The 12,096-nt window shown below is 39.4% G+C and overlaps 1 protein-coding gene across 4 annotated transcripts in view; it reads left to right on the forward strand.

Moving 5' to 3' along the window:
- Positions 1-12,096, forward strand: part of PCNX2 (pecanex 2) — a 290,657-nt gene that overhangs the window by 198,918 nt on the left and 79,643 nt on the right. For all 4 annotated transcript variants that reach the window (XM_072755955.1, XM_072755958.1, XM_072755956.1 and 1 more), the window contains one exon: positions 8,243-8,351. In XM_072755955.1, coding sequence (XP_072612056.1) covers positions 8,243-8,351 — 109 coding nt within the window. The remainder of the gene's footprint in view (positions 1-8,242; positions 8,352-12,096) is intronic.

A 12,096-nucleotide genomic window follows, 5' to 3' on the forward strand; every position in this document is an offset into this window, starting at 1 on the left:
TATCAATTCTTAGCACTGATTAAGAATTCTTTTGCAGTAAGTCATCAATTCTTATAAATGTATATATGCTTCAACATTTTATTTTTCTCTTTTGGTTGACTGCAGGACTCTAATATGTATATACATCTCTTAGACAAAGCATATGAATTCTATTGGCCAAATGTTTTTTATGCTTATTTATTATCTAATTAAACTATCATTTTCTGAGATGCATGTCCTAAAAATCTCCCCCTCTGATTGTAGATTTGTAATCTTACCTTGTAATTCTGTTTGCTTTGACCTTAGGTACTTTGAAACTGTTTGGCTAAGTGCCTAAATTCCAATCATGTCATCTTCCTGATGACTCTTCCCTTTTATTATGATGTAATGATTTTTATCATTTTATTGAGAGAATCCATTTTGTCTAATATTAATATAGTTAAGCAAGCTTTGTTTTGATTGGGATTTACCTGGTAAAGTTTTACCTAAAACTTTCTAAGTCATATTAATATTTCTTACAAAGGCATTTAGCAAGACTTTTTAAAAAAAATACACACTGAGAATCTTCACATTTTAATAGGCAAATTTTATTCATTTACATTGACTACAATTACTGATATGTTTGTAGTTTTTTCTATTTTTTCCTCCATATGTATGGTGGGTTTTTTTGTTTGTTTGTTTGTTTTTTGTCCTCTTACCCCTTCTTTCTGGCCTTTTGTTGGATGGAATGGACTACTTTTTAATTCCTTTTTTCCTCTAGTGCTTTGAAAATTGAATACTGTGCTCCTGGTCCTCTAGTGAAGTGGATCTCAATGTGTGGTCCCCAGATAGGGAGCATCAACATCACCTGGGAAGTTATTCTTAGGCTCCATCCTAAACCTACTAAATCAGAACCTCTGCCACCAGTTCTTTGTTTTACAAGCTCTCTGGGTGATTCTGAAACACATCAGAGACTGAATACTTTGGTGCTTTAGTGGTTACTCTTAAATTATTAATAAGCACATTTGATTAGCATATAAAATTAACTAAAATCTCTTCCCTCCACTCAAACAATCCAAAGACAACACTTTAACTCCAAACTCCCCTCTCATATCTTAAATATTTATGACATGCAATACTTGGTTACGCCTTCAAGTGAATTGCTAGCTTTATGATTAATTGTACAATTCTAATATTGACATTCTAACATTTTAGCTGTTTTTTCTCTCCACTGTTATTCTTTTATGTTCTATTTTCCTTCAAGGTTAAATTTCCTTCTTTTCTTTTAAAGATTTTATTTATTTATTCATGAGAGACATGGCACAGGAAGAAGCAGGCTCCATGCAGGAAGCCTGATGTGGGACTAGATCCCAGGACCCCAGGATTACGCCCTGAGCCAAAGGCAGGTGCTCACCTGCTGAGCCACCCGGGCATCCCTAAATTTCCTTCTTATTGAAGCACATTTTTGTTGTTGTTTTTTTTTTCTGCAAAGTTATATGAGTAATCAATTCTCTCAGATGTTGTTGGAAATGGTCCTTATGTTTTCCTCTTCACACTTAAATTATACTTAAGTTCTATACAAGATTCTAATTCAACTGTCTTTCTTAAAACCTTAAAAACATTATTTCATTGTGTTTTGGCATATATTTTTTGCTAATGAAAAGTCTGCTATCAAATTCAGACTTTTTTTCATCCACATTTTTTATAGGTAATCTGTAAGGAAGATTTTTCTTTTTGATTTTGATGTTATACATTTTCACTATGATATGCAGTAAGGTGTGGATTCTTTTTATTTAACCTGATGGGACTCGATGTGCTTCTTCAATCAATTTTCCTCAGTTCTGGAAAATTCTGAGCCATTTTCCCTTCAAATATTTTCTCTCCCTTTTCTCTCTCATATTTTCAGGAACTCCAATTGGATGTATGTTATGTCTTCTTATTCTGTCATGTATGATTCTTAACCTTTGAGATTTTTAAAAATCTTTTCCTGTCTTTGTGCTGTGTTCTGGGTAGCTTACTCAGATCTTCCATTTCTCTATTTTCTGTTTTGCTGTAACTAATCTGCTTTTACACCATCTCCTGGAGTTTTACTTTAATGCCTTCATTTTTCCCTTCTAGAATTGGCATTTCTTTCTTTTTCAATTCCAGTTGTTCTTTCTTCATATTATGTTACTCTCTTATTATTGCTTACTTTTTATGTCAACTCTTACTCATTTATTTAGATTCTTTTTTGTTGTTGTTGTTGTCGTCGTTGTCATCGCGTCCCCCCCAACCCCGTGTCCTCCAGCTCCCCGCCCAACCCACAGGTCTAGATTCTTTTATATTGCTGTATTACATAAGATTCTTGAGATGCTAAATATCTTGTGCATTGAATTTACTGACTTCTCATTTACCCATTTTCCTTTTATGGTTCATAATTTTCACTATGGACTGATCTTTAGTGGGAGATTGTTGTTTTTATCTGTGGGAGACCTATATATTCTGGTTGTAGAAATGTCCCTGAAGACTGTATATGCATTTACTTTTGCAAGAAAGTTTTGTCATCCTCCCTTTTTGTGTTATGACCATTTGCTTCTGCATTCCCATGCTTCTGGAATATTTTAAATTTTAATCCCACTCCCCTGTATTATGATAGTTAAGGTTTTGGTGTATTATGGATGACAAATTCTACTCTACACCAAGAAGAAGGCAAAGTTCTTTTTTGCTTTTTCCCAGCACTGGTAGGTGGGGTTTTTTTCTAATTCACCTTTTTGTGGACATGGCAGCCAGCCTGTCAAGTCCATTAAAATCCCAAGTCCTTAACAGCAAAGGCCCACATCCATATTTGTATCCTCTTGGGGTCATTCCAATGTCAGTTAGACTTATTTTTCTCATTTTTCATTCTGCCTATTGGAAGTTTTCTCTTCTTTTGTCTTCAACTATTAATTACATTTTTTCTTACAATCTTTTAAGTTATTTCTATTATTTTTACAATGGAATAACCTTTGTGTATAACCATGCTCCCTGAAGCACATCAATATTTTGCTAAACTGTGTTCTATTTAATAAATTCTCAATGCACATCATATACAGAGGTAGAATCTGTTTTTGATCTTCTGAAATTCAGTCTTGTAACCAGTTGTAACCCTGCCTTAACATGTTTATTCAACTTATAAAATTCTAACTCATATTGTCAGCTTTTAGTTGAAAATATTTGTTTTAGAGCTAACGTTCCTATATTGAAATGATCACATTTGCTGTTATCACTCTATTAGTCTATAAAAGTGGTGCTTCCCCTCCCCCTAAAACTGATGCCCCCCAAAACTGGTATCCCACATTTGAGGTGTTACTAGCTTTACTTTTTCCATTCCTTCTTGAACATTTTTCTGCTCTTCACATCACCTCCTTCCTGAGCATGCCTTTCAGCTCTGCATGCCTCTTCAGGTTCAGACATTCATAATCACAAGTTGCATTACCTTTCTGAGAAGGAAACAGGCTGAATTTAACAACAGAATGCAAGAAAAGAAAAAAAGATAAAATGTGCATGATAGAAGTAATCTGGGAGACAATAAGACTAGGGTTAGGATTAGAGCAATAGGAGGAAAGGTGGTGATTGGGATTGGGAAGGGAAATTACACTTTAATCAAATGAAATATCCTATGTGCAGCTCTCTAAGGTAGTGTTCAATATTAAAATGTCCAATAAATTGTGAGTTATTTTATTGGTAGAGGATGCCCTGCGGAAAGATGGCATACATATTATTTCAGAAGGTATTAGCAAAGAAATGGGTTGGGTTGTCTTTATTTAGTGACATTTTTCTAAAAATAATTTGTGAATTTATGCAAATTGAGTTTCCTCTCTATAGCAGAGGTATGACAGCATTGTCTACACCTAATTGAAGAGATATTCCCCAAAAGGGTCATTGGAAGTGAGAGTATTTATGGTGTCTTTCTTTGGGAAACAGCCAGAATCACTCCACTGTGACTTCATTTACTCTTTTACTAGTGTTTTTGGTGGAAAAGACCCAAATGATTTTTGTTTTCTCTTATAGTCATACTTGGATAACTTGTGAAGTTTATTATGCTTCCATAGGGCTGAGATTTAAGATCATGGCAGGAGAACATTAGGAGTGAGTTAAGCTTCATAAAAACAGAGGCTTTGAACTATCTGCAGAGATGCAATTTCATAGGTGATCTAAGTGGGATTTCTATTTAGAGTGCTTCAGTGCAATGTTATGCTGTATGCAGCAGTGCTTACTAGAAAGGTGTTAATGCTGCTGTTTCCACTGAATCAATCTTTTCTCTCTTTTTTAAAAGATTTATTTATTTATTTTAGAGAGAGTGAGCATGAGCAGGAGAGACAGAGAGAGAGAGAGAATCTCAAGCAGACTGCGCTGAGAGCCCGACTCAGGGCTTGATCTCATAACCCTGAGATCATGACCTGAGCTGATACCAAGAGTCAGGTGGTTAACTGCTCCCTCAGGTGCCCCTCCACTGAATCACTGTTATTTTAGATGTTTCTTGATTTTATACATGATGGTCTAATAGGAAGTAAAGTCCCTCTTATATATACTTTACATTAATGATCGATACTTGAGTTTCTTCCTTTTGTGTTAGGCATCACCTTTTGAATACCCCCAGATTTTTCATTTTTTCACTTGATTTCACTTTTGAAGAGAAGGACAAAATGTAGAAGGAAAATATGGTTGGGTCTTTTTAACCTGAAATATACCTCTCCACACTTCTAGGAATAAAATACATAAGCCATATCCTCCTTCTTGGAGCTGTGCATTCAAGAAGCTCGGAGAACCCAGAAGCCTGCCTTTCTGAGATCCACTTGAATGTTGCCAGACTCGTTGGATGGTGTCCTATTTTATTAATTGGGCATTGACACTGAAAGGGACGTTCCAGGATAGATCAGAGCTCTTCGTCACTGTGCACGCAGAGAAGAGGTCCCTCATAGTGGCTGCAACCACATTTGTCATGTCCACACTTGTGACCCTTGTCCCTTGCCCATTAGCAGGAAGGCTTAGGTAGAGGAGTTGCTGTCCCTTGCTGCTGCATGTCAGACAGGTTTTCCTACTGCTGTCTTTAAGAATGGCTCCTGGCCTTGAGACATGGTGAGATTTGGTGGTAGGTATTTCTACCACCATGCAGAGAACCCACAGGTGGTACTTGGACCTCCAGTTTCACATGGGCAGCCCATGGGGCCCCATGAGTCTGGTTTCTTCCTCCAAAAACTAGGATGACCTAGACTTGGTAAGTCTCAGTTGTTTTAGATGGGGGCTCTAGAATTTCCTGATTGTGAGCTAAGCATATCTTCAAAATAAGACCTCCATTTATCCTAACATCTGTCAAATTCTTATTCTCATATTGCACTTAAAATTGCCAGGCACTGTTCTAAGTCCTAAACAAAGATGAAGTCACTTCATACTCAGATGACACTATAACTGTTATCATCCCCATGATGGATGCCAGCTGGGATTCAAATTCAGGCAGCTTGTCCTTAAGCCCATGTTCTTAAACATCGCACCATGTTGACATCTGACACATCTATAGCGTGTCCTTTTTCTTGTGGTCTTTGGGGAAGGAGATTAAATTACTGTGTTGTGGAGGGATCCTAGATACACAAAGAACTGGCATTCAGGAGTTCTGATTTTTTTAGTGAGAACAGCAGAGTCTATTTTATGAGGTGCATATTGAAAATCTTTCACAAAACTTCTATTTTATTCTTCATGATGTTTATGAAAAAGCTGAGACATCAACACAGGAAAAGAGCAAAGATACCTGGGGTCTCAGCTGCAATTAGAGCGTGAGAATGCATGTGCCTGATTACTGGTTTTGCTTATATGTAAATACAAGTCGCTGTGCTAAGCAAAAAATAATTATAATAGATTCATTGAATCATAATGCAGCCAAGTTTCACTTAGAGCTTTAAGCTTGCAGATGAGGCTTTCCCTAGGGCTCCTGTCTGATTGTAGTTGCTATGTCTGACCTACTTATCAGCTTTTCACAAGGTGGCTTAAAAGCCTCCCAGGATATAGTCATACACAGAAAAGGAGAAACTTTCCATAACCCCTGATTCATTGGTGGGGTATTCGGGGGGTTGTGCATCACATAAGGTAATCTTGTTCATTCTTGTAGTTTTCTTCTAGGCATGAGTCACAAGGTCAATTCTGAATGAGTAAACTAAGAATTCTTGACAGTTGGAGGAACTAGTGGCTTTCAAACCCAGAGGCATCTTGTGTGATAGAATTTGGTTAGGCATAACTGAGCAAGTTCATGCAAGAGAGCCTGGCACCGCTTTGCAGGACTTCAGCTTTTGATGTCATCCAGTGTCATGTGTTGATAGTCTTCCCTTTTGGTGATTAGCATGTGCCTCCTCTGGTTGGGTTCATGGCAAGGGTGAAAGGAAATGATATTGGCCTTTAAAGAAAATACTCTATCTTAATGGAAGTGAGTCAAGAGTTTGAATCTGTTCAAATCTGTGTTAGAACGGTCTGTCTCAGTCCATCCAAGTCACCTACTGACTGGGGAAAACTCAGGTTTTCACTCTTCTGAGAAAAGACTGTTTTGTCTGTGAACCCAAGAGATGCTATCTTTAGTAGACAAAACAGAGTAAGCCGTCGTCTTCTCAACTGTCAGAATGTCTAAGGCCCTGGGAGCCAGAAGTCCCATCAAGAATAGACTTGGGAAGCTTCAAGCAACCCCAGGATGAGAACCAAAGAGGCCTTTCTGAAAGACCTTGGAAGCCAATAGGAGTCAGCCCTCTGTGATCGAAGCATGAGCAAGAGTAAAGAAAGTGAAAATTCATCAACAAAAACCAGACGTCTGTGTTTCTTTCCCGGACTCACATCCTTTGAGGGTGATTCAGGTCCAAGCATGTCATCAGTCTCCCATTTGTCCTTTCCTTGTTTGCCCTCCCCACTTTCTCTGTTTTATTCCTATCCACCACCTTGGGTGGCCCTCCCCACTCCTCTCTACCTCCGCTGCTTCATCTCTGGGTCCCTGGGCACCATGAGACCCCACGGGTTCTGTTCCTAACCAGCCACCACTAATTCCTTAAGAACTCCATGTTTGCTGTGCCTTTAGAAGACTTTTACCCTTGGTCCTCTTCTACTCCTGTCGGATGAGGTTTAATTCCACTCTGAAGTTAACTCCCCAGCACCAGGATGTCTGTGAGAGAGTGGGGAGACAAGAGAGGCAAGAGGAAGATTCGGGAGACAACTCTGATGAGCCTCATCTGTTTCATTCCACTTTTATGGAACAACCCAGAAAAATCTCATCTTTGGGTCCCCAAATCACAAGGTTGGCCTTCTGTTGTCTTGCTAAATTATCTCAGGGCTGGCAACCTCTCCTTAATGGTCCTGCTTCCCAACCTTTTCCTTCTTTTCCTGGTGCTCTTCTGCTTTCCTACATAACACCTGGTGAGCCTAATTTAAGAATTCCATTTTTTTCCTCTTTTCATATCCTAGCCTCAGGGAACGTATTGTATTATCACGTGTGCTAGCAAGTCTAGGAACAGACACATAATGCCTGAAGTTTAGATTATGCATGAAGAGTGTATGAACTTGAGGGAACATGCTGGTAGGATACGTACTGCACATGGGAGCACCAGGAGTGGAATTCCGCATCTGGGATTCATCGGTTGCTTCTTCCTACAAAGCAGAGGGCCCCAGCCAGGCCTGCCCATTCTTCTCCATCCTTCTCGGCCCATTCCTCTTCTGAATCTCTAGCCAAAACCTCTGAGTGTTTCCCCTTCGTGGTCATCCTGAGTCTGCGTAAAGTCTCTCCTCTTCACCCCCCACAATACCCCAGAACTCCGCATTTTCCTGTGCTGGCTTGTTGAGCAACCATAGCAGCATCTACAGCCTGTGTCGGCTTTCTAAAGCACCCTATAGCTGGCGCTTCGGTGGTACGGACCTCTTTTCTCCAGCAAGAGCTGCTTAAGGGTTTTAAGTTAAACCTGCTACATAAAAACTCAAACAGTGGCAATGATGATAGGCGTTTGTATGAATCTCCTCTAAAAGACCCAGTGGGAAGGATGAAAGAGCAAACCATGAGTGCTCAGACACGCTGCACCTGTTGGCTGGATAATGAACCTGGAGACACTAACCACTCAGGTTTCCTAGGATCATCTTGTTGCTGTTACAGATTTTCCCAAACAGCGGCCTTGCGTGTAGGACCAGGGAAGGTAAGAGCAAGAGGGAGACGAATAGCTTCACTGTCCCCCTCCTTCTCACTGTAAGTGACCTAGACTCAGCTACTACTCTGGTTGTCTGATGAATCTTTTCCTTCTGCTTTCAGCTCGGGGACCTGCTTCACAAGTTACAATTCGTCATGACGTATGTGGCTCCATGGCAGATGGCTTGGGGTTCTTCATTTCACGTGTTTGCTCAGCTCTTTGCAGTGCCTCGTATCCTTTGGGCTTCTATTTTCACCTGTGAGCTGAGAGTCACATTTTACGGATGCCAGCTTTTCATTGAACCCTGGCAATGAAAAGATTTGAAAGTCTTTAAGATTGCATTTTAATGGGGACGTGGGGAGGCACTTTGGATTCCCCTTAGGCCACTTAGCCTTAAAAGATGTTGCTTAATTTTGAACTCTTCCTGCTTCTTAATGCATATCCAGGATTACTTTTTTTTTTCTTGATTCTTTCCATTTTCAATGCACAGGTCTGCATTAAGATATCCTGTCTTTTAAATAGAAAGTTACTGCTTAACTGGTTCAGTTGACTTATACAAAATAGTGTAAATCGATCTGCTGCTACTAAACACTGCAGATAGGGCTGATGTCTCTGATAGACTATTATCGATTATCTCATACCATATGATGATAGAGTTTAATGATCACATATGTGAGTAATATTCAAAACTCAGAATGTGATGCACATAGAAATTAACCAAAGTTTTCTAAAACCTAAAAAAATAATTGATGGTTTTGTTTTATAGCTGCTCTTAGCCAAGAAGCCTAGTTTTATTGTTCAGAGTTTCATTTGGTTTCTTTGTCGATTTTTAAGTGTCTTCATAATGATAATTAGTTTTAATTGACTTCAAAACAACAAACTTGAGATGCTGCTCCTAAAGATCACTTTGACACAGCTTAATTGCATGGGGGGTGGGTGTGAGTACGTGGAGAGATATATTAATAAAAAATAATCTTGAAGAGTGAGAGTAAACAAAAATATCCTTGACTCAGGCCTAAAATTTGCCCTCAAAGGTTTTCCTTCCCATCCAATTTATACTTCCTAAACTTGTGCTTTCCATAAGGTATTTCAAGGAGTACTTGTATTGGAATCCCTGGAGGAGCTTGTTAAATAATGAAATCCCTGAGCACAGCGCATACTTTTAAAATCATGTTTCAGGGGGTGGATCTTGGAATGTTCATCTTCAGAAGCTTGCCCAAGATTCTTATCCCCTGGTGTGTGTGACTCCCGGTTCTAGAACTTCCCTTTGTACAATGTTCACATGAGGCTCATTTAAGACGATTCATGAACAGTTTCTGGGACTTACCTTCGTGTACAAGCATGGAAACATATTTGGGATAATCGTTAAATAATATATTCTAGGTTTTTAAAAATGCCCTTCTCTAGACTCATTTGTTTAAAAGCATCTTTGTAAGCCTACCAAGAGCTGGCTTTACAAGGCACATTGTTCTGTGCACCTATTCTTAGACCTGCATTGATATTTCTGAAGTATTTCAAGGTTATTTGGCAGAACAAGCTGAGGGAAAATAAAATTTGGGGAGTGTAGCTTTTACACTCTTTTTCCCTCTTTCCCCCCTTTAACTGCAATCATTTTCTATAATAACAGTAATTTTAGTTTTTCTAAATAGTCATTTAAAACACAAAGACAGTGAGATGAAAGAGTGAGGTGATTTTTTACTTATTTCTGAAATGTGTCTGCTTAAACACACATCTGATCTTGAGTTTAAAGTGTTTAAAAAATAAAGTCTGTTTATTAAATAAAAATTATTGGATGATGCAAATTTGTGGTTGAGGTGTTGCACAAAGAATTTGAAACTAGACATTATGATTCCTAGTTTTATCCTAACTTCGGTCCCATGCAGATTTGTAGCATTTCTTGTGCCTCCTATTCCTTGTTAGGTGAGTTCAGGGATATTAATTACTCCTTGAGGTTCCACAGCTGAGTTAAGACCCTTCTGGGAGCCATAACTTTCAATTACCTGACCTGTTTGTGTGTTGAGGGTTCACGCACAAGCACTTCATATCTGGCGCTTAATATCTCCTACAAGAATAAACATGGTGTTAGCATCTACCTCAGATTTTACCCGGTGCATATTAAATCTAAGTGCTTTCTTGGTGGGTGGACTTATTCTCAGAAAACTGAACATTTGAGATGTAGATTTCATCTGGCAATTGGTGGCTCTGTTTTAGGACACTCTATTGATCCCCATGCCTTCTTCCTAAAACTGCCCCTGATAGTGACATCCACTTCCTCCCTTCTCCTAAGATACAGAGCCTTTGAAGTGACCTTGGAGCCTGACCACCTCCATTGTGTGACAGCTTATGGTATTTGGAGCCTCCCACCCCCCAAATAGTTGAGAAAACTGGATATATATGCTGCCAAGGCAAAGTTATGAGGGTCCTAAGCTACCAGCCCTGGATCTCGACTAATTTTGAAACATTAATTATTTTATCACTCTATTAAGAAGCTGTGGGTTCAATCCTGGCATCAGGAAGGGACTAATTTGCTCCATTTTGGAACTGAATTAGCGTTCAGGCCAGTGGGGCACTGTTTAGTAAATTGCTTTTTCCAGTACTAGCATGTTTTCTCCCTTGGTAGCATCTCTTAGTTTCCGAGCTTGTAACCTCCAGGGACGGATGAGAGTGCTCACCCTTTTACAAGTAGAGACCATACAAAACCATTGTCTTCCAGTAATTACACAGACCCGGCCAGATTATCTCTGTTAAATGTATATACCGGGAAGGCAATTTTCTATTTGGTATATTCTTTTGAGCTTCAAATGATTTGTTTTTAACTTTAAGGACTGATGTAAATGTTTTCATTTTACAAGCTTTTGACAGAATCACCATCTCCCTGTTGGTAAGAAACAAAGAGAGCCCCGTGTGCCTGTTCTCATCAGAGTCCCTGTTTCTTGGCATTGCCTGAGCAGTTATACTCACAGGCATTCATATTTGCCTTGAGAATGCTGTATTTCTTCATCAATTTCCCCTAACTAAAATAACCTCTGAGGCCACCTATTCACTTCTGCCCTATGTCTGACCTGTTAAACTTTATTTCCTTTCCTACCACATAGAACTTTATTTACAGGCTCACACTGCTTTCCGGACTTAAATTCTGGGTAATTGTTTCTGGCATTTAAAAAATGGACAACATAATCTTGGGGGAAATATATAGAATCAAAAAGAAGAGCAGTGCCAGCCCCTCTAGCGTCCTGCCCAGCCCCAGCGCCATGTGGCTTTGTCCTGGTTTTTCTGCAAACCCCACAGTGTCCTCCTGTCCTCTCCTGTCAGAAAAATCTGCACCCACCCCCACTCCCACCATGGCTCTGCCTTCTTACATTTTTTCAGTACCTTTATTCCATGACATCCCCCATGCAGTTCCCTTTTCTTCCCGTGACAAGGGGCATGGTTAATTTGGTGTGTTTTGTGGCCCAGGTTTTCAAATATTTTCAGCTTTCCAATGAAGAAAAAACTGATGGGTGATAATAGATTTCCCAGTAGCTCATTGTTCTGTAGCTCTCCATGTGCACGAGGTCAAAATAAAAGGAATTGGATTTAAATTCTAGCACAATAGAGATCTTTTTGATACCCAAACAATTCCACAATGGAATGGATTATTAATGGAGGATATGTCATTTCACTTCTGAGGTTGCGTGGAGGTAAATAGCAAGTTGAAAAAAATAAAATAGACACAATTATTCTGAAAGCAAAACTTTGAGTTTAGGTCTGTGAAAATGCATGGGGAAGTGCCCATGATAGCACAAGGCTCTCCTTTTCTGGATTTACATGTAAGTGGGTGGTAAGGTCCCCATGACCAACCCCCACAGCCCCCAGGCTCTAGCACCTGGCGGAGAGTATAAAAGCATTTGGGTGCCTGGATCACTTCTGTCTTCTGATTGACAGTGACACATGGAGTCTTACTATCTGTGCCAGGCATTTCTTTTTTACGTTGTTC

The sequence above is a fragment of the Vulpes vulpes genome, chromosome 4, assembly GCF_048418805.1.
Source record: "Vulpes vulpes isolate BD-2025 chromosome 4, VulVul3, whole genome shotgun sequence".
Classification (NCBI taxonomy): Eukaryota; Metazoa; Chordata; class Mammalia; order Carnivora; family Canidae; genus Vulpes; species Vulpes vulpes.